Source organism: Crocodylus siamensis, chromosome 10 (assembly GCF_052110815.1).
Source record: "Crocodylus siamensis isolate JL-2025a chromosome 10, ASM5211081v1, whole genome shotgun sequence".
Taxonomy (NCBI): domain Eukaryota; kingdom Metazoa; phylum Chordata; order Crocodylia; family Crocodylidae; genus Crocodylus; species Crocodylus siamensis.
Genome location: NC_143404.1, coordinates 32,904,718 through 32,928,297, shown reverse-complemented (window position 1 = coordinate 32,928,297; position 23,580 = coordinate 32,904,718). Strand labels below are relative to the sequence as shown.

At 40.2% G+C, this 23,580-nt stretch overlaps 1 protein-coding gene across 4 annotated transcripts in view; it reads left to right on the top strand.

Annotated features, from left to right (window-relative positions):
* Positions 1-17,373, top strand: part of FBXW11 (F-box and WD repeat domain containing 11) — a 113,660-nt gene extending 96,287 nt beyond the window's left edge. For all 4 annotated transcript variants that reach the window (XM_090064486.1, XM_090064487.1, XM_090064488.1 and 1 more), the window contains 8 exons: positions 788-925; positions 1,456-1,574; positions 2,571-2,820; positions 4,083-4,201; positions 5,413-5,523; positions 6,743-6,821; positions 11,035-11,223; positions 15,961-17,373. In XM_090064486.1, coding sequence (XP_089920612.1) covers positions 788-925; positions 1,456-1,574; positions 2,571-2,820; positions 4,083-4,201; positions 5,413-5,523; positions 6,743-6,821; positions 11,035-11,196 — 978 coding nt within the window. In that variant the 3' untranslated portion in view covers positions 11,197-11,223; positions 15,961-17,373. The remainder of the gene's footprint in view (positions 1-787; positions 926-1,455; positions 1,575-2,570; positions 2,821-4,082; positions 4,202-5,412; positions 5,524-6,742; positions 6,822-11,034; positions 11,224-15,960) is intronic.
* Positions 17,374-23,580: the final 6,207 nt, after the last annotated feature.

Genomic DNA, 23,580 nt, shown 5'->3' with positions numbered 1-23,580 from the left:
AGATCTGCTAGGAGGAGGTTGCAAATTAAAATCTTTATCAATTGCACCTTTCAGTTATGACAAATTTCATATTGGCAAGAAGCTTATTATTTGGTTGCCAGTATTGTATTTAATGTGCTCCTAAGTAGAGGGTCCTCTAGGTTGCCCACCCACTCAGCTGTGTTTAGTCATTTATAATAATGTTATTTTTCTTTACTCACATCTGTTTTCACTCTATTGCCAATTTAAATGCTGCTGTGTATTCTCTGTGTATTGTGGCTACTTTCCCAGTATATTGAAAATTTACGCAGTGTAAGGGGATTTTACAAGTTCTCAAAAAACATGAAATTTTCACACAGTAGCCATACCACATAATGTCGAAATGACATCTACTTGTACAATTAATGTGCACCTGTGTATGACTTTCATAATGTCCTAGCATAGGTATAAATAATGTTTTTTTTCAATTTCTTTCATTTGAAGCCAACATTTATTTATGGATAAGATTATTAAGTAGCTTCCACTTGTACAATTCTGAACTGTGAATTGAATTATCCCAAGCCCTTCAGTTGGCATAATTGTCTTGACTGTTATTTTATTTGGTAATTTGAGTATGATGTACGTCATCTCAACAACTTGTGAAATTCCCAGTGCTTGGGTTCCCAGGAGAACCAGTTATTTTAAATTGTGATACAAAATGATTTTATGGGGAAAGACCTAGTTATGATTTCTTATCACAGAAATCATGGGTCATACCAAAGATAAGCAGCTTTATACATCACTTTCAATAGTTTTCCTCTTTTACTAGACTATAGAATCAAACTGGCGATGTGGACGACACAACTTGCAAAGAATTCAGTGCCGCTCTGAAAATAGCAAAGGTGTCTACTGTTTACAGTATGATGATGAAAAGATTATCAGTGGCCTAAGAGATAACTCCATTAAGGTAATCACTCTTTTTTTTCTTCCCCTTTATTTATAAAGGAGGTGCAGTACTTTGGTCTTGGCTTTAGAAAGAAGACTATCAGAGCTGCTTTTGTTTCCTTGAGCATTTCTTTTCTCCATTTTGTGAGACAGTGTTTTGTGTGGTCTTATATGGTCCCACAGGGGACAAGTAGTAGCATCCTCATTTGTATTTTGCTCCAGGAATTCTGGGAACTTCCAGCCTTGGAATATGCGCGATGCTCATTGTGGCCTAACTAAAAGTAAAATGCTTGCAAAAATCAGGTTTAGTCTAAGCAGTAGAGAGGGGGAGGACATGTCTCTGTGCTTGAGTATGCCCTTTGGCTTTCTTAATGGATTGCTTTAGTATCAGTTTCTGCTCATTCCCAAACCCACCCCTGACAATTGCCAAATAATTTGCAAGCAGCATTGCTTGTTGGTTCTTTTGCCTACGCTGGCCCTCCACTCATAATGGGGAAGGTCAGAATTTGGACCCATGTGTCAGATGTTTGTTATGTTACTTTCTTTTAACAGATCTGGGATAAAACAAGCTTGGAATGTTTGAAAATCTTAACAGGACACACTGGCTCAGTTCTCTGCCTACAGTATGATGAACGAGTCATTGTAACTGGATCTTCAGATTCTACAGTCAGGTGAGCTCTGTTAGTGTTAGTGAATTAAGATCAAGTCTGAGGCTCAGGACTTTAATCTGTGAATACTAAAGTATAAGGCCAATTCTTGATGATAAATACAGAGCAGTGACTTCAGACACAAAGCGCTTACATGATTCAACAGAAAGCTGTACCTGTTAGCTTTTCCTGGTCCCAGTTTTCAGTCCTGTGCTTATAGAGATTAAATTCCAAAAACTTTAAGAAATTAAACCCTTATGAGCCAGGGCAGAAGTCAAGGTCTGAATGGAACTGGAAGGAGGTTCTGATGGGCCAACTATTCTGTAATTGCCAATTTAAGATTTCTTGCACATTCCTCTAAAAATCTCATGGTGACTGCCATTGTCGGCAGACTGCTGAGCCACCTGGACCACTTGTAAGAACATAAAAATGGTCTTCGCAGATCTACATTCTTTCTGTGAATATAATGCTCGTGTAAAGTTGCATTGTTGATAAGTTCTCATAAGCAAAACCCTCCTTCCAGATGCATCACAGCAGCACTGCAATTTTCCTCAATGTGTTTTGCTGTAGCTTGGAGGGAGAGGTCATTCTCTTCATCCACTTATGGTATGTTTTGGGGAGTGGATGCCATTCCTCTGAGTATTGGGTGGAGATGACCATGTCTTCACTTGATGTGAGGTAGTGGACAGCCAAAGATGGTATAAGCTTTTGATTATTACAGGCCTGTACTGAATCTTTGAATTGGCAATGGCGAGATAAGAATTTTGTTGCAGAGTTCCTTAATATGCCCCCCTCCCCTCTCTCTCCACTTAATACAAGGGTTTTGTACATAGACCTTTTTTTCTTTAAGAAATGTCTCCTATAAGGGAACTACAAGACACAAGTAGCTTTGTGGAGCCAGGAAAATGAAGTGCTTGGAGACCTGTTCATCAGAATGGCAGACCTGTGGGTTTCCTATTTGTAACATACATAATCATTATTCTTTAGTTTTTAATTCTTTTTGGGTACATTTTTTTGCAGAGTGTGGGATGTAAACACAGGTGAAGTTCTAAACACCCTGATTCATCATAATGAGGCAGTGCTTCATCTGCGGTTCAGTAATGGCTTAATGGTGACATGTTCAAAGGACCGGTCCATTGCTGTGTGGGATATGGCATCACCTACAGACATCACTCTGCGTCGTGTGTTGGTTGGCCATCGGGCTGCTGTTAATGTTGTAGACTTTGATGACAAGTATATTGTGTCAGCATCAGGTGACAGGACCATTAAAGTAAGTTGTTAGAGCCCATCTTTGAAGATGTTATACTCAGGAAATGACTAAGTAAAATAAAATTGCTAACCCGTGCCCAAAAGTTTAAAATATTCAACTTCAAAATTTCTATACATTGGGTTTGTGATTAAAATCTGGGTCCCACATGTGTTTGTGAAATAGGTCTGTGGCTATTTCTTTGCTATTTATTTCATCACTTCCTTTTATTAGGTGTTAATGTTTCTATGCAAATAACGTGGCTTGTAACATTTTTGTGGCTTCTGTCATGCGGCTATAGAAAGGTTAAAGCCCACTCATGATGTTTAAACTCCAACTAGATCTTGAAATGGGCTTGAAAATTAAACATGGCATGTTTTGTTCCTTTTCTCAAATGACATATTTTTATTTAAGATGGCAGTCTTGTCCTAGACACGACATTTATCAGCAGCTGCTTTACCCACCACACCTGCTTAGCTGCTGAACCAAGCTGTCATGTTTGAAAATTTAAAATACTGTGTTTAAAGACTACATTACATACCAAGAGTATACTTACCTGAAAATTACTAAATAACATGGGCATTTCTCCCCCTCTCCCCCTCCCCTTCTGGCCCCCCACCTTTAAATCATAATTGGTTTTGACTGTGCCAAAAGTTCTTTGGGCAGAGTTGTCCCATACATCTGCTGAAGGTACTGTACATTGATAAAAAAAATAATCTATTGGGTTCTTTTCATTACAGCTTTAAATACAACTTTTTAAAAAACTTGCCAAGTTGGCTAACAAATAATTTGACATTTAAAAAAAATAAAAACAACTTTGTGCCCTCTGCAGGTAAAACTTCTAGTTTTCTCTCTAATCAGCAATAGATGGTTGCCCATGTTCATGGTTAAAAGAAAAAAAACCCAGCGCTAATGATGAAACTAGTCTTTTGTCTATTTTTTCACTTTTCTCTCCTTTTCACTTTGAAATATTATTAGTAACAAGCCAAACTTAAGTTCCAAAATGGTTTTTGTTACTGAAGCAATATGTACTAAAGCAGATTTGAAAATATTTGTGTATTAGAGCAGTTCCCAGAAGTTTCATTTAGGATTAGAACTCCATTGTGCCAGGCCTTGCAGAAACACAAAATATGCGGACTTGTTTTCCAGTGAGCTTCACAGGCTTTGTTTTCTTAGCAAAACTGGACCTCTACCCATTTTATTTGGGAAATTTAGCCTAAATTGTTTTACTTAACCCCTTGATAGGTCATAACTGTTAAAATGAAGCATTTTAATTTGTTCAACAGGTCTGGAGTACAAGCACGTGTGAGTTTGTACGAACTCTAAATGGGCACAAGCGTGGCATTGCTTGTCTTCAGTACAGGGATCGGCTAGTTGTGAGTGGATCGTCAGACAACACTATTAGGTGGGTGAAAGGAAAGCTTCAAAATGTTACAGTTTGCACTCAGAAGTGTAAAAAGTAGAGCAGTTATTTTCTGACCTTTGAATCTGTCCTGCCTCATTTCTCTATATAATGTATAAGGTGTAATACTTTCTTTGACATATCTGTCAGCATTAGAACAGGCAATCATTGTTGAAAACATTAGGGCATGGATACACAATACTTAGAATTGTTTAAATCTGGTTGAAACTTGAAGCAGACAGACATACAAGCCTGTTAAACTGATTTAAATTTGCCTGGAACAGTCCAAATTTGTACCTTGAAAATCAAATATTATTTTGAACCATTTCACTGTGAACTGGTTCAGTGTTGTTTGTTGACACCAAGGGCCCCTCTGGACATTCAGGTAAAAGTGTGATAGGATCTGATGCATGATCCATACAATTGTGCCTCTTGCCATGCTACACAGGCATAATTTGTAGGATCCAGCGTCAGATCCAGTCATGCCTTATTTCTGGTATATGGGGAGCCTGGGATCACAGTCCTTTTCCCCCTTCCCCTCACTGCACCAGCAAGTAGCAAGCTTCTGTGGGTGGGAGTCCCACAGCTGATGGGGCTTGCAGCCATGGTAGTGCACGTTGCACCCCTGCACCTGGGAGCCTTGCCAGTTGATGGGACTCCCAGCCACAGGAGAGCACCAGTTAATCATGTGATAAGAACAAGCTAAAGAAATATCACATGTTTTTTGTGGAATAACTTTGTGATTTATTTCTTGTTTTATCATGCCTTTGATGGATTGAATGTGTGGCTCCAATATAGCTTAAGATGTGATTACTTGCATATAAGAAATTTTCCATATATTGAATCAATATAATTGGGGGGTTGTCTTGTATTCCAAGTCATTTTATAGCTGAGTAAATATAGTAACTGGTTAAGTAACTCTTAAGTGTAATGGATAAATGGGACCCAAGTGTTTTGGGACATGGTCTGGTCTGTCCTGCAGGCATCCTGAATTGCATTACTCTGCTGTACTGATCGACTAAGAATGTATTGGAGTTAGTGTACCCCCTTCTGGGGAATGCATACAGAAACCTCAAGTGGATCTTGCAGTCATGTTTTGACAATGCAGTCTGATTCTTTCTGGAGAAAAATTAGGTTTAAAAGATGAAATAATGGGAGGGAAGGTTAACATTGAAACTGTGTTTCTCATAGATCTGTTTCATTGTTTCTTTAAGGCTATGGGACATTGAATGTGGTGCCTGTTTAAGAGTACTAGAAGGCCATGAAGAATTGGTTAGATGCATCAGATTTGATAACAAGAGGATTGTTAGTGGAGCCTATGATGGGTATGTTTCAGACAAATTTTCAGGTCATTCATATATTCTATAATAAAGCACTCTTGAATTTCTTACGTCTCAGACACCACATAAAAGGTGAATTTTCTTCAGATTTGTATTTTGCTTTCTGTAAATGACCTACGATAGATAAATATTTAACCTAAGTTTTGCCTACTTTCTGGAGAATTAAACGCCAAAGCTTTTAGTTGCAGGCTATTAAAAAAAAGTGTTTTTTTAGTAATGTATAATGTGCATTGTTTAGTCCATTTGAAGTACTTTCCAGTAACTCCTTAGGGCTCTGACTCTTCTCAGAAGACTGAGTTGGTGTTTCCTACACAATCAATAGAAGTGTTTTACTAATCAGGTTTCTGTGACTTGTGCTATGGCACAAGTTGGTAAAATAGACTATTAATCTGTGTGAAGTAGTGTCTAATGAAAATGGGCTATTTCCATTTCTTCCTTCCCCAAGGTATCACTGACAAACCCCATGCTTCCCAAGAGGCCTTGGCTGCCTTTTTTACTAACCCTGTAACTGTTTTGTTCTGAAGCTGTATACTGTAGAACTTGTAACATTTGAAACTATAGTACTTGGACTGAGCAAAAAAGTTCTAAAGTTGGTGGTGTTTTATTGCTGTGGGAAGGCATCAGGAGCCGTTTTATGAAGTGTAATGTCTTAATACAGTGAGTTCAGGATTAATCTATTTCTGCATTCTGTCTTTGTTAACGTATCCTCTCCAGTATTTGGTTATATTTTAATTCAAGTGAATGTTATAGGCTTATTGAAGGAAGACCATGAGTGCCCTTCTACTGTTGTATGAATTGGTTCTACTAATTTTGATTCTCCAGCTACCCTGCAGTATGTAATCCCAAATCCATTCTGGGGGACTGTTCTTCCATGTGCTTTATGGGCAGTATGATAGAGATCTTTTCAGCTTTTCTGTAATTCTAGGAAGCTCATATGCAAAATTTGTTTGTATATATGTATTGTGTTATCTCCTAGCTGTTCCTTCTTGTGCTGGGGGCTGTATACAAATAAACAAAAATAATCCCTGCCCGAAATAATTTAGTTGTAGCATATTATCAGAGACGTTCTACCTTTTTCATGCCAGTAAATGGGCTCTGGGGCAATTCCACCATTCCATTTTATGCTGATGAAAATATTTGCAATACTTATGCTTGAGGCAACATTTCTGTTACAATAACATAATCATCTTGTTTCACTTTGTAGCAAAATTAAAGTTTGGGATTTGCAAGCTGCTCTTGACCCTCGTGCCCCAGCAAGCACATTATGCTTGCGTACATTGGTGGTATGTAAACATTGATACATTTGGGGTTTTACGCGGTAATTAGGCTTTGTATTTGGTAAGAGTGAATGTTTTAATAAATGTTGTTGCAAGTCTGTCAAGTGTATAACATACTGAATTTCTTACCTACTCCATTACAAGTTCTGGTCTGCTCCCAGAACTGGCAATGATGCAGAAGAACTGGGTATGTTTTTGTGTGCAATGAGTTACTAGTCTTAGAAGAAACCTTCAGCTGTTAAAGTCTCCTAGCTTGGTATTTCCAAATGCTCTTAAAATGTAATCAGTGTGATGGTGTGTGAGGTTCATTTTGGTTCTTGGGGTGGTGTTTTAATATCGTATAAATATTGTACCACTGGCTTTAAATGGATTCTTGCTAAATGGAAGAAACTTGGAATGCTGTTGGCCTTCCTTAACCCTATTCCTGATTCCAGAATTGGGGAAAATAGGCATGGGAAGGGAGTGGCCCCAGTCTTAAGGATTACCACAGGAACTCTAATCACTTCAAAGAAGGCTATCATATTTTAAGTGGTTGCTTAGTTTATTTTATTTTCTTTGTAACGTGGGCGTTGATTTATGCAGTCATTTGACATATTTAAAAATGATTAATAATAAGACAGTGGGAGAATTGGATGTCTCCATTGTTCTGATCATTGAATACACAGAATTACACCACCGAATTCAAAGCCTGAATCTTGTCCAAGTCAGTAGCTATTTGTTTTATATGAAATGAGCTTTGCTTGTCCTTTCCTACTGAAGTATCCACCCTTATCAGTAGTCTTGACATAACAGATTAAGAAGATAATAGAATTTATTCATATAAAAATATACTTCATTTCCATTACCAGCTCTGTGTGTCTTCAAGAGAGAGACTTCAGCCTTGGGCTTATCTGTTATAGCCTCTGTGGCCAGTACAGCAGAACCTTGAGTGAAGGACAAACCACACCACTCTTTGCTTTGCCTTTTATTTCAAAGGATTCTGCTTCTTCACTCAGCTGGAGTACTGCAGCAGTTCTACACAGCTCTCTGCTGTGGCTCTATATTCTACCACTTGTTCAACCCTCATCTTTGCAGGGGCAAAATAACCTAACCTTGTGATTTATATAGTTTTACTGTTCTTGAAACCAGGAGTAGCCAGCTAGTAGCATGGGTACCATAAGTGGCATGGGCACTCTGTGTGCATGTGTGTGGCGCACAGCACATCTGAAAGCGGACAAGCAGCACTATGGAAGATAGAACAGGAAGCAGAAACCAAACAGGCAGGGAGCACAAGGAAGGAAGCAAAAATCAGATCAGTTTGGGAAAGGGGATCAGAGTAGCATTCAGGAAGGATATGGAGCCAATTTCATAGAATCAGTGAGTCGGAGGGGACCTAGACAGATCATCTAGTCCGACCCCCTGCCATGGGCAGGAAGGAGCACTGGGGGTGGGAGGGGTCATGAGACCCCAGCCAGGTGCCTATGCAGTCTCCTCTTGAAGATCTCCAGGGAAGGTGAGAGCATCACTTCTCTGGGAAGCCTATTCCAGGCTCTGGCCACCCTTACAGTGAAGTAGTTCTTCCTAATATCTGACCTAAACCTATCCTCCCTTAGCTTGTGGCCATTGTTCTTGGTGACTCCAAGGGGGGCCCTGGTGAACAGACTCTCCCCATGTCCCTGCTGCTGGCCCCTGATAAGGTTGTAAGCAGCCACAAGATCCCCCTCAGTCTCCTCTTGCGGAGACTGAAGAGATTCGGGTCCCTCAGCCTCTTCTCACAGGGCTGGCCACGGAGGCCCCCAACCATATGAGTGACTGTCCTCTGGACCCTCTCCGGGTTCTCCACATCCCTCCTGAAGTGCGGCACCCAGACCTGGACACAGTAGTCCAGCTGCAGCCTGACCAGTGCCGCATAGAGGGGGAGCAAGACCTGTCTGGACCTGTTAGTGATGCCCCTGTTGATGCATGTCAGGGTGTGGTTAGCTCTGCCTATTGCTTCGTCACACTGGTGACTTGTATTCATTGTGGAGTCAATCCTGACTCCAGGATCCCTCTCTGCCTCTGCTGCCGAGAGGGTCAGCCCCTAATGTATAACCATAATGCTGGTTCCCTCTCCCCAGGTGCAGCACCCTGCACTTGTCCTTGTTGAACCGCATCCTGTTCAGATCCACCCACTTCTCTAACCTATCCAGGTCTGCCTGGATGCGGTCCCTGCCTGCCGGTGTATTCACTTTACCCCGCAGTTTGGTGTCATCAGCGAACTTGAACAGGTTGCTCTCCACACCCTCGTCCAGGTTGCTAATGAAGATGTTGAACAGCACTGGCCCAAGGACCGAGCCCTGGGGGACTCTACTGCCCACGCCCTTCCAGGTCAACATCGACCCATTCACCGCCACCCTCTGGGTGCGCCCCTGGAGCCAGTTTGCCACCCATGTGACTGCATTCGTCAATGCCGCAGTCCCTCAGCTTGCCTACCAGAATTGGGTGGGACACTGTGTTGAAGGTCTTCTGGAAGTCCAAGAAGATGACATCAGCTTCCTCCTTCATATCTATGCTCTTTGTTACCTGGTCATAGAAACAGACCAGGTTAGTCAGGCTGGATCGGCCTGGCACGAACCCGTATTGGTTACCCCTCAACATCACTTCCCCTAAAGGGCCCTCACAAATGTGGCCATTGATAATTTTTTCAAAGATCTTCCTCAGGATAGAAGTGAGGCTGACTGGCCTGTAGTTGCCCGGCTCTTCCTTCCTCCCCTTCTTGAAAATAGGGACCACATTGGCCTTTTGCCAGTCCTCAGGGACTTGGCCTGAGCACCAGGAGTCCTCAAAATTTGTAGTACGCCTACCAAAAATGTTGGCCCCCACTGCCCTAAACAGGGGTAGGGCAACCTGTTCTGTTTGTGGGCTGAAACAACCCACCCTGCGTCAGAGGTTGGTAGACAGTAGGTCCCTGCTGCTGTTGCTACTTGTTTCCTCAGCAGCCTAGGGAGAGTACCTGCAGCTGGCACATCTTTCAGTGGCAACCTGGGGAGACTGCCTGCAACCCCACATCTCTGGGTTGGACCCATATATTCTGGAAGCAGGACCGACCTGTGGGCTTCAGGTTGTCAATCTTTGCAATTAAATCACCACTTCCAATAGTGGGGCTAACCTTTTTGGCAGGTATGCCATAAATTGGCCCCATGTTTTCCCCCAGTGCTACTCTGATCCTTTTTCCTTGCCCTATCTGCTGCTCAGCTTTCTTCTCTGTGCCTGAACTGATGTTCTGCTTTATGCTTTCTGGTTGGGGGCAGGTAGTAGCTGTAGCTCTGAGTCCATCCCTACATGGAGTTGGAGCTGTAGCTGCAGCTGCTCCCTGCATCCTGCCATTTCACCTCTGCAGCTGCTTCTCCCCATTCCCCACTCTGCCCTCCCCATACAGCCTCTTTTCCCCTGCCAATCCCTCTCCACCCTCTCCCTCCCCAGCTTACCCTTGTTCTGCACTGGCAGGCTTCGTGTACACTGCAGCTTCAGGCATTGAGCACAGCCCCATAACAGCGGTGCATGGCTGCTTCAGGGGCCAGGTTGTGCTCCGTACCTCATGCTAGATTGGGGATGGGGCCTATCAGCATGGACCAAGAGTGAGTGGGGAGAGGCAGGCAGGGGGGGAGGGGGACGACTAATTTTAGATGACTGTCCAATAATGAGATTCTATACATGGAAAATTATAACAAATTTGTAATTTTTCCATGTATGAAACCTAATTATTGGGGTATTGTCTTAATTAAATTCAGGGTCATCTTAGGAAAATATGGTAAACCGCAGGCGGGCCTTTGAAGTGGCTTTTGGGGACTGCACACTAGTTTTAAGTAGCAGGCCTGTTTAACATAATAGAATTTTGTGCAACGGATAAAACCCTGAATGCTTGCCTATGCTACTCAGTTTTTTGTCTGTTGCTTGCTTTAAGTTAGTAGTCTATAAATCAGTTCTACTGTTCCTTAATACTCTTCAACTTTTGCCTGTCTGCTCCATGGAAAACTTACAGTTATCACAATTTTTATTTGGAAACCACTGAATAATTTGCTGCTATAATTTAAATAGCAGTATTTTTTCTCAGACCTGCATGTAATTCCTACAAAACAGTTCTTGACCAGCATATTAAAATGTTCATCTCTAATTTTGTATGTAGATTGGCATGTGAGTGTGAAGTTGATGAAACTTGATCCTTCTCCTATCCTGCTAACTAAGGTCTTACTATTTACAGGAACATTCAGGACGTGTGTTTAGACTCCAGTTTGATGAGTTTCAAATCATTAGTAGTTCCCATGATGACACAATTTTGATATGGGACTTCTTAAATGTGCCACCCAATGCTCAGAATGAGACACGCTCTCCATCCAGAACATACACTTACATCTCCAGATAACAGTCTGCACTTTACTACCCTCATAAGGTAAAATTGTAAATCTTTTTTATGTTGAATATATTCTGTATGTGCATTTTACTGCTCTGCCTGTTGTCAGTTTATAGATCATGTTCCACTGAGTTTTTTCCTAAAATTTTAGTGATCCTTCTGCTTTTTTGCATCATGAAATACTTGCACGGTATTGCTCTTTGGTTCCTGGATACTATGATGTTGGCAAGTTTATATTTGGCTGCTTGCATCTTTGCTACAGTTTGCACTGCTGCTGATCCAATATTGAAGTAGTTATAAATTTAATTTTAAGTAGCTTTTTAATTTCTTGGGAAATGAGTTTATAACTAGGTTATTTTAGAAGACAATCACTTGCTATATCTTGGCCTGAGAACATTTTTTAAATCCAATATCCAGGAAATCACTACAGACACTTCTGCAATTCAGAAATTACTGCAATTTTTTTTATCACTTATCACTTTCAATTAATACTTTGAAGTCCCTTGGATAAGCATACTTAAGTTCCTAAACATATATTTAATGGAAGGATGTTTCAGAGCCTATCGTTTTAGAAATTGTGTGAGGAACTAGACCAAGAGTACCAGGAGTCAAGATGTAGAAGAAATCAGAGTAAGTTTATCATGAAGCACGTGTAACTGTTTTATTTGGAATGGTTTTGCTGACTCGCTTCTGAATCTGGGCATGTTATCTATCTCTTGGGTCGGGTTTCCACATTGGTTGAATGGACATTGTTCCTTGAGTAGGACGCATCTTGTGATTAATGGATTTTTCTTTTTCTTAAGTAAGAAAATTTGAGATGCGAGATGAAGGGTTTTTTTGTTTATTTTATGTTTTATACTACTAACTTGGGTGCCATGAGATGAATTAGATGTTTGACACCTAAAAAAAAATCTCTGTTTGGGAGAACTTACATAATGCTTATAAAAATGAGTGTCAGTGTTACTATTTTATTGCACGCAAAATGCCTCAACACTCTGTGAAATAAAATCTTTTCAAGTTCATTTAGAGCTTGCTTTTCATTGAGCCCTTTATCCTTTTACTTTTTTGGGCCTGACTAGCATTGCATGAGTCACCAGTAAACCGAAGATGTTTGCTGTTGTGACTATAGTTTATCATAAGTGACAATTCCCCAGGATAACCACAAGTAATAAAAATAAATGTTTTCAAAAGGAAAAATTTCATCATGTCAGGAAACAGGACAGCTTGAAGCTGTCAAAAGCAGCTTACTTGAACTTTGTGTTTTGTTTCCATTTCTCTGCAAGTCAACTTGATTTAAATTTTCTAAATACTGTATATTGAGTAAAAACGCTGCTGTAGATCCATTTGCTTGAACAGTGGTGTCTTTTCCTTATGTCATTTATATTGCTGCCAACAGTTGCACTTCATACTATAAAAATACCCAAGACTTCTGAAACCTGGAAACAGAAATTATCTTACCAGATCAGACCAGTGAGTTCATCATCCATTGGTTCGGTTCCCTATCTGTGACATTGGCTAGCGCTGTGTCCTTTAAAGGAACTGAGAAACTACCCCAGAGAATAGTTCTGGAATAGCCCTGTTTAAAGATGGATTTAAATTAAAAACCAGGCTGTTAGTACTTGGGTTTTGCCCCCAAAGCTTAACACGTTCACTCATGAAGTGTTTCATAGCTGTATATTTTCATTGCCTATAAATGTACTGGTATATTTCTGCTAAGACTCTTGGCCTCGGTGATAACTTGCAGAACTCTCTGCTATGATAGGGTTTTTTTTGGATGGTTTGGTTTTTTTGTAGCAGTCCTTTAATATTCTGAAGAAGGAATGCTGTTCTGATTGAGGAATTTCTGCCTTCTGAAATCCTATTTTTCCTTTGAAGCATAAACTCTTAAAAATGTAGTTTTCTTTCCCTCACAGCAAGAATATTGGCATTGTGCCAAATTAATATCAGATTTGCAACCCTTTGAAAAATAACCAGGCTTATTCCCTTGCAACATGTTCCCTTGTGCTCAACGTCTAGACTCAGTAGTTCACTGAGTTCCTCCAGCCTCAGGAGTGGCAGAAAAGAAAGGGAGCCATGACAGGCTGGCTTTCCCAGGGTCCTCTTCAGTTGATGCAAGTGTAGCTCAGGTGGCAGTAGTCTGTGTTGCAGGATTAAAGGCTTAGGGTAAAAACACGGTTGGAAGTGATGCATGATTCAGGGTAGCTATAACAGTGCTCATCTTTTTCCTTAAAATCAAAGTTACATAGAGAAATTGTTAGAAGAACATTAGTTACGCTTCAAGTTGAGAGATACTAGATTTATGGGTGCCAACCAACTGTGAACCCTATAGGGAGGGATACTTAACAATGCTTTCCACAGCTTTCATTAACTTGTATGCATCTCTTAGCCCCCCCCCCGGCTTGTAACACTGTCTTCAGAGTAGAAAACCAGAAGTCTGAAAGTCTTGGACTTTCTGCCTGCTAAATTAATTATTTGTATCAGGTGGACAAATGGTTAAAAAGGAGTGCCAACCTGGCAAGGAGAGAGGCTTCTGCAGCTGTCAGTGAGCTCCTTTGGCATGGCCTACCTATGGCTTCTGCTTTTTCCAGTTTTTCTTCCTTGTTGTTTGAATTAAAGCTATACTACTGTTGTGCCACTGTTGATGGTGTTGGCCTGCCACTTTCACCAGTGGTGGTGCCTCTAAAGACCTGATTGTGTTAAAAATACGTGGAAAGATTCCTCATTGGTTTCCATTGGAGCTGTGCCAGGACTAAAATCAATTGCATTCTGTTACAAAAAAGGCAGGTCACATCAGTTCTTTCATAGGGTGGATTTTGAGACGACAAAACTTGTGACATTTTATTCCCCCAATAATTTCCTCTTACCTAACTGATGTAAATATTTTGAACAAGCAGTGTGATGGAAACCTACAAAATTTAGTGACAAAATAAAAACAAACACTACTTGATATATACCAACATTTCCCCTCCCAATAAAATTAGATTAATATAAAATTGAACTGTTTGCAAATTGAGCAGAAAAATGACTGTAGTTTATTCTGTTGCCTTCAGTTTGTGGAAGTGTTTTTGTATTTTTTAAAAATACAGAAACATAGATGTTTAGGAGCTCATTGCAGTTTTTTTGCAATCCAGTTCTGTGCATTTTGCTCAAGTCAGTTAATGGAGCAAAATGATTATTTCCTTTGCCATATGCCCAAAAACTCAGTGTGACAAAGGTCTGTCCTATTGCACAGAACTGAAAATTTGCAAAGCTGTGCATCCCAGAAGTTGAATAGCATTGCTAATGGCAGCCAGCACTTTATACAATTGTTTCTTAGATGGGGTGGACCATACGGTGTCAGTCAGCTACAGGTTTTACTAAACTGGGAATCCAAAAAAAAAAAAAATCCACACAACTTACTTAAAATACCAAGTGTTTTATTACATTTAGTCAAATAGTTTTATATGTTGTCAAACTTTGTATGTCTTTGAATTCTGTATCAGTGTCTGACTCCTATTTTTACAAGGTTCCAAATGTTGCACCTTTGCAGAGTGGGTCTTTTTCAAGGGTCCAATGTTGCCCTTGGTTTTTTTTTTTTTTCCAACTTCCCATATATTTGAAGAAAGTCTTTTTATTGCCCTTGATTCTTGTAGCCCAGGGATTTTCAGCCTTTTGGGATCATTGTACCCCTCAGTGACTGGACACGAAGCAGTATACCCCCAGCCAGGGGGGCAGGGATGACATGTAGCCAGATGCTGAGCGGGGGTGGGGTATGCAACTGGACACGGAGCAGTGGCAGCTGCCATGTGCGAGTTTCCCCTGCCCTCTGTGTCCGGCCAGGCCGTGGCAGCATGGGATGGTGTGAGGCAGCACTCCATGCCTGCCTACGCATACCTCCTAGGGCAGGGTTGGGCAAAATGTGGCTCGTGGGTCGGATGCAGCCCGCCAAGCCATTCTGTCTGGCCCATGGGGCCCTTAAAAAATTTAGAAAACTAATATTTTTCTGCCCCTGGCTGCCTGTCATGCAGCCCTTGATGGCTTGCCAAAACTCAGTAAGCGGCCCTCCACCCAAAATAATTGCCCGCCTCTGCCCTAGGGCCTTCTCAAGTACCTGCCCACCCGCTCATACCTCCTGAAGACAACCCCTGCTATAGCCAGTTTCAGTTTAGTTTCAGCCTTTGCTTTTTTGATCCACTCCCTACAGGTGCAGGTCAGTGCTGCATAATCCTACCAGTGTATGAAGGATAGTTTGTTTTTATTTGATGGAAAATAAAACAAAAAGGTTCAAAAGCAAGTTTTCCACTGCACGTGATTACACTTGTGGTTTTAAAAATTAGATTTTGAACATGTGTAGGGTACAGAAGATACTTGCAGAGGACCAGGAATTAGAGGATTGTTTCCTAAAATGTCATGTGTAGGCTGAAGCCCCAGGAAATAGTTGTTTCAACATTCAGCAAGACCCACTGTGCCAACTGTTGTTTCCCATTCCCTCCAGTTCCTGAGAAACTAGCAAAGGTTTTTGTTTTGTATTACACAAAAGGGAAAGGTTTATTTAGTTCAGAGTTGCTACCCTGAATTTTCAAAAGCTTGCACAACCTCAAATCTTGCTCTTCTATACAGACTAATTTAAAATGTGTTTTACATTCTGCAACTTGAAAAACTAAGCTGACATCTTACAGCAGTGGTGGTATCAGATCCTAGTATCTCTTAAGCCTTTCAGGTATCTACAGATAATAGGTTATTCTTTACTCCATTGTAGCTTCTGATTTTTTTTTTTCACCTTCTCTGTCTTTCCAGGGTTCCACAGTCATGAACTACTGGATATTTGGCTAACACATGCCTGAAGATGTTGATTCACAGCTAAAGTCAGAATTGGTAATAGATGCTGTGTAGATGCAAAGCGGCACAATTCTATATCTAAATTTCTCAGTGTCTCCTGATTCCCTTCATTTCTGCAATGGTCTCTGAGGAATTTATTAAAAGTTCACTGACTTCAAGTAGATGAGTTTCAGAAGCCTACCTTCCCTGCAGTGAAAAATCCAAAGCTTCGTCACATGTAAATTGTCCGTAAAAACTGAACTCTGATGGCTTGTTTTCCAGAAATAAATCAGATGTCAAGAAAGGACTTGGCCTAATTTATATTGCTTTGCACTTTTGTCTGACTTTAAAGAAAAACATTCTCCAATGAAATTTGGGTGCCAAACATACCCAGAATGTACAGAGCTTTGCTTTCAAAGTCACCATTCTCCTTTAGACTTCATGACAAATTCAGAGCCTGTTTTGTTTGATAGGAGTGTATGTTGGACTATTAGAAATATTCTGAATTGATCAGTAATATTTTTGGATTACAGTTTACTTGTTTCTGCACCAATAACTACTTTTAATTTAAAGATTACTTGTAACTCAGGCTAGGTTATCTAAGCTAGTTGTATAGCACCGTCTGTTTCTTTTTAACTGTGCTCTGTACTACAGCCGTCCTATGCTTCCTAATGTTTGATATCGTAAAACCTTTCCATGTGTGCTTGCCTCACTTCAGATACTGTATAAGCATGTAGATAAAATGTACATAACAATTTAACCTCCAGGTGCTAGGAGTCAGGATTTCCTGACACTACACACTAATACCAAATGTGTTAGCACTTGGCAGCAGGACATTCTAACTACTGGCACTGAAGAGGTTAATATGATTTACCTAGAACTATTTCTCTGCGAAAGGAGGTTTTCAGTATTCATTAGGACTTTTTTTTAATGGGAACTACATATTTTAAAATGTAATTTCTAAACTTTTTAAAAATTAAAAAAATGTTTAATTTATGTTCTGTATCTTATGTTTTGTGCCGCAGTATTTACAGAATGTCTTTTTTTAAACCAGTAGGTTGCCACAGATGCCTACTGATGTCTTTCCATAGCATTAGGTTGGCTGCTCAATGGAAAAATGCCATCAGCCCTTAAATTTTATTTATATAAAATTTGTAACACTTCCTTAAGGTGGGTTAGAGGTCCCTGCAGGTCAATAGTCTGATTGTCATAATTGAAAGTTTTATATTTAAGTTTCTCATCCAGAGCTATTACACTATGACCGTATTGCAATGCCATGGTCAGTTTCTCTTCATTAGCATGTCTTTTTTGGGAAATCTTAGTAGCTCTTTCTTATGTTGTCATAGTTCTCAAATTCATGTGGTCACATGTACTTAATCATAATTTTTTCTGTCAAAATAAGACCCTGATGTTCCATCTCTAATATCGTTTTCAGATTGCCTTGACTACAGCTCTCAGTGGTTTTCTTTAACGCTTAATTTGAACTCCAAGTGTAAAATGTACCTTTTTTTCCTTGGGAAAGAAGTACATTGGCACAGAAATGCACCCTGCCATTCCTCTATCATTGTATGTTGTGTATTTTGTCCTCTGTTGGCAGCACTTTTTTAGTTGATGGGGTTAAGGAATGTCAGATTGACCAATTAATAATACTAAAATGCTGTTGGAACAGCTATGGTTAGATGCATCATCTTTCTGCATGTCAGGCAAATTCAAAGTGAAAGTGCACATCAGATGTTACTGAAATGTTACGAAAGTACAACTTAAGGCTTTCCTCTTTCACCCTCCAAACAGGGAGGTGTTGGGATCAGTGTTTGTTAGTTAACTCCCTTTTACATGTTACTACAAAGATATTTATTTCTCCAAGATTATCCACGCTCATGAAGTACAGAAGCGAACATGAGCATTATAAGCGTCCGTAAGATCACCTTCTGGTAAGCTTGACAGTAGTTTGTGAAAGTGGCTTACTTTACCTTTTTCATCTAATAGCTTTAATATTAAAAGAACGAAAAAACTGTTAAAAAAAATCTGTTGCAGCCCTGAAGAAAAAGGTATTTGTTTATGAAGAATGGAGTCCTTTTTTATGCATGTGTAAGATTAATTTCATGTTTTCCTTGGGAGATAATGGTATTTGAATATACAGTCTAAACTACTTTGATTGTGCTTCGTGTAACATAACAGTGGACTTTGTGATCATCATCCAAGGAACTTGACTCCTGGGATTAATGGTAGTGCTCCTGGCTGCACTCTGGACTTTGTTTTGCTAACCATAATTGGGCAACTGAACGTTACTGCTATATTAATGTTTCAAAGCACTGGGATAGTCTAATTCTAACTTGTAATTATGTTTGCCAATTATCTGTTTGGAAAGTTTGTGTATGAACAGCTTATTGAAACTGTTAAATTGTACAGATATTGTTCATGATCTAAAGCTTTGTACTGTGGAATGTGCTTAATAAAAAAAAAAGTTTGAACTACAGTTGTCCAATAAATTGCAAAGTAATGTCATGTAACAGTATATTGGTATTATGCATTAGTTAATTTAAGTTTATTGCACTGTTACTCCAAATATTAATACAAAGCTCTTGCTCTGAATAGTGTTTTTGTAGTTAGTTAATTTTTTCTAAAAGAGTCATGCTTTTAAAGAGTAATGCAGTGAAGTAATAGTGATGCCATGGTGTGAAGCATAAGGCTGCAGGTCAGGTTAGTGCCAGAAATATGAGTTAAGTGGTGGCACAACTGCATGGCTTGGCGCATGTTGAAGCGTTTCTAAAATATTTGGCTAATTCTCTTTAGCTTAACAGCTGTAGAACAAAGTTGAATGATATAGTCCAGAATTTTCATTCTAAGCCCAAGTTTATTTCACAGGCAAAGTTTACAGTATCCCTTTTGATCAAAAAGTAACTCAGAATTTCTATTCTCTAAAAACCTGCTTGCTTCATGCACCCACAAAGTTGTCAGTTGGGGGTCTCATGGCAGAATTTGTTGCAAGATGTAAATAGAATAAGCTTAATTTTCAGAATGGAAGGAGTTGAATAATACCAGCCTTTTCCTTATAAACCAAAGCAATTTGGGCTCTGTCTGCAGGTAGCGTCACACAGTGCAAAGGGCTTCCTTTCACCAGGAAGTGAAGTTTGTAAGGTAAAAACCTAAGGAGGTGCAAGACCCTCCTTAGGTTCAATTATTATTATTATTATTATTATTATTATTATTATTATTTATTATTATTTTTTGCAGTGTTGGCAGGTGGAGCTTAAGTCTGTTATGGTTTCCCATGACCTGGTAACTCCATGGTAAAACTACATTTGCCATGTCTTCACTGGGATTTTACTTTTTGTTAGCTATTGAGTATTAGTAAGCATAAATTTACTGCCTTTTTCTGAATTAAAATGCATGCACAGTTCTTACTGAAGGTTCGGGGTCATAATGTAGAATTGAAGATGTAAACTGGTTTTCTCCAGCACTTCAGTACCTTCATTGTAGTCTTACTTGGAATTAAGTTTTATTTAAATGATAGTATGTGAAGTAGTTGGTCAATCCCTAATGATGGAGTCTAACTGCTGAGTAGTTGGGCCATAATATTTAGCCAGTTCTTATATGGTGGCATAAGCGGTTACGAGTCTGTGAAGTGGCAGTATATTAGTACTGTCTAATTGTGATGCCACCCTGGCCAAATCCATCCCATTCAAAAGCCTTGTCCTGCAGCGAACTTATTAATTTAGATGATGAGGATTGATACGAATGAAGATATAGGAGAATGAAGAGGAACCTTGAAATTTGCATGCAGGGTTTTGGAGGTTATAAAATCACTCTGTGCAGTTGGATAATATGGGGCTGGTGAAATACTTATGGTAAATGGTTAGACACTTCATGCAGTTGATGTAATGCTCTGTATGTTTCCTGCCTATTACCCATGGTACTGAGATTCACTGTTCTGCTGAATATACTGCTTTGGGGCAAGATGTAGAGAAGTCCTAGTCTTAGTGGTTATTAAGGATAAGGAAACCATGAACTCTGTCAGTGTTGTGGCTAAATATAGATTTATCTAATCAAAGGTCATTTTCCTTGTTTCTCCCAACTTCAGTTGGGTAACTTATTTTATGTTCCAGCCTGGCAGCTGATGGATGATGCTTTTCACAAGAACTTGTGACTTTGTGCTAGATGTGGCTGCATTTCAGCATGAACGAAGTGATCCCTATGTACATTACCTCAAGTAGTTGAAGTTTTCCTTGAGTTTTCAGCAATGTGGATTTCTCTTTCCCTCCTCCCCCCGACCTCCCTTAGTCATGCATGTCTCATTGAGTTCACGGAATTCCTATTGCATGCGTCTAGAAGAGTGGTTCCTAAATTCTCTGAGTCATGGCACCCCTCCACCACTTCTTTTGAGTGTGGCAAGGTCCTTGGTTGAGAAGCTTTGTTGGTGATGCCTCCAGTTACCTCAGTACTTCTCAACGGATACTGCTGCCTCCAGGTAAAACTGCTGCATAACCAGCCTAGGAAGGGCTGTGGCATTTGGTGCATGTACCTCCTGCATTAAGGTTCTCTGGTAACCCTAATGCAGACAGGAGAGCAGCCTTGAGCTGTAACCCTTCCTAGTCCATCCCCCCATGGTCTTCCTGGAAACAGGCATGTGGCAGTCCCATGTGCCTCTTTTCATGAGGCATGTTGTGGGGGTGGGTCAGACAGGGAAGGACTATAACCTGAAAGAGTTCTCATTCTGCGTGAGGGTTATCAGAAAGCTCTCATGCAGCTGAAGTATGTGCATGCTCCACCCCTGCATGCAGGACACTTCTATTTGGCTAATGCTGCAGCAGTGGCACTCCAGTTAAGAACCACTGGTCAACAATGTGAGATTTTGGGAGGCACAGATCCACTAACAAGCTGCTTCTAGTTCTGACCATGGTGTCCTTTGACTTGTCTCTGCAGGCAGTACCGGAGGAATATTAATGTTCAGATACTATTTCTGTCTAGTTGTCAGTGGAATTTGATATAAAAATTATTGAGACACATCTTTGCTGGGTGCTGATGTACAAAATTGGCACTCCCTTTTTCACTCTCACTTTTTTATCAGAAAATAGGAGTTGTGTCCTATGCTGAACATGATGCAGCTCTACTGTGGGAGTTATAATGGGAATACTGGTCATCATGCAGGCAAAAGCTGAGGAACATCCAGAAGTGATTAAGAACGGAGCTTAAATACGTTCTAACTTCAAGGTATGAGTAGTCTCCTATATTACTGTATTTACTCAAATAGAAGAAGACCCCCCCCAGTTGGCATGGGGGGGAAGCCCTTTCTCTTATCACATACAAGGCAATCCCACTAAATATGTTGTCCATCATTAAGCTGCTGCCAAAAGCAGCATGTGTTTAGCAATGCAAACCAACTATGAAGTTGATTTAAAAGCAGCCAAAACTGAAACACATGATGAGAACCTACCACAAGAATAGATTCTGAGTAAGATGTATGGTCATGCCCATTAAGTACAGTCCCCCTTACTTCTGACTCTCTCAACTCATAGTGAGCCACAACATTGCATGCAGTTTACCCCGAATCTCTTGGTTGCTTCCTCTCGTAGCCTGGCGCACAGTGTGGCCTTACCGTCCATGAGGTGAAGCTGAACGAGTTGGCCCTGTGCCTCATCTGCATATACATTTTTGGAGCATCCCTGAACTTGATAAAAACACCCAGTTCCAGTCATGAGTGGGGGCTAATTAGCACGTGGGTCCCTTCTTGGGTGTATTTGGAGTACATGTGCATACTGAGTAGTATTGAGCTGTGGGATTCATCTTGGTTTGAAATGCTGTTGACTCTGGTGGGGCTCAGCCCAATGAACTATGGTAAATCATGAGTCTTTGGCTCTGGATTAATATCACGTATAGTTTGTAGTGCATATAAGTAGGTGCCAAAGTGCTGCTCAAAAATGTGTTTATGGAGTACCTGTGGTAAAAGTTACTGTATCAGAAAAGGTAATATGCATCAATTCTGGATATACTAGGTGCATGGATACTATATGCAAATTGCTACAGCCATGTTTCATTTCAAGGTTGTTTTCACATTTGCTCCTCCCTTCCATGTGCTCAGGGAGAGTAGGGTCTGACAGTAAAGCAAGGGGGGAAGGGGCTGATAGGGGGAAAAGTTGTGGGGACTAGAGAGCAAAGGGCTACCTGACTACCCAGAGTTATTTTCCCTGCTGTTGCAGTGGGAGGAAGATGAATTCAAGGCAGACCTCCAATAATTAGATTCTGTACCTGGAAAAATATAGCAAGTCTATAATTTTGTTATATATAGTATCTATGTATAGAGGGGTCATCTTATAAATCAGGGTTGTCTTCTATTCAAGTAAATAGGTAAATTCACCCTAGAACTGTTCTTCCCTTTACTTGTCCCTACTTTTAATATGCTGCATTAGCACAGTGACACTTCATGTGCTCTGCAAAAAGGAAAAGTACATTTATCCATAGTCTCTTAAATGTTGACTTGATATAGTATCTAAATTGCTGAGATCTGTCTATGCAGAACTTCAGAGCATTTCCTAGTGCTCTAGATGTTTCTACTTGTCTAGAAACACAATTGTTGCAGGGGGAAAAAGATAATGGGCAGCTTACTCAGAGCTGTAGGACACTGGACTTTGAACAAGGTCCCATCTTCTGAGTGTGCATACAAAAAAAAATTGAATGCTTTTCTTCAGAGTGGAGGTTTTGCCCTGATATTTTTAGTCCCCCTGTTCCTCCTTTCCTTCTCAAATGTGTTCTGCACCAATTTATCTGCTAAGCAGCAGCTTGACACCTTGGCTTTCTACATTTAGCAGTCCTACATGCACATTGTTTGGACATGAAAGCTTCTATGAATAACTGAATTTCTGTTAAAGGTTTGCAGTGGTGTCACTGACTTTTATATTTCTAGTTACCTATTTCAATTGAATTCTCAACTATTTTCTGATAAACAGATATCTGTTACTGTAAACTCCCCGAGTTCTGATCTAAAGATTTCAAGTGACAGAGAATACAAGGTTCCTTAGCACCATGATGATCAATGCCAGGTCCACCTCACTAAACTCAGTCAGTTAGTGGTAGCATTGGGGTGGACTTTTCCTTGCGAATCCTACTGTGGGTGTATCCTTATATTCAAATACGTGGGGCTTCATACATAATTAAGGTCTAAAACTTTACAGCTGAAATTGGCTTCATCTGCAGTATGATTGTGAGCCCCTACATACAGAGCTAGTGTAGTGGTACAGGTTGCATGAATGAAGCAAACCAGTCTTGCAAAGGTAATACACAGGTAAGGACTGAGCAAAAAGTTCTCATTCCATATGCTAACAAGTCCTGAATGCCTTAGCTCTTAAATATGCTGAGTAACAATAAAAACCAGAGATGAGCAGCATAAGAGTCATAAGGAATTGATCACTTCTCTTGCAAGCCTTTTGCAATTGTAATTCTTGTAGCCACTGGAAGGTAAGTTTCACTCCTAAACCACCGACTTGGTTCAAAATGTTTGCAAAGTTTTTAATAATAGAAAATTGTATGTTTTTTACAAAAGAGAAGAAAAAAAGATGCTTACTTAGAAATTTGATGGAAATTCTTGCAATTTGCTGGAAAAGA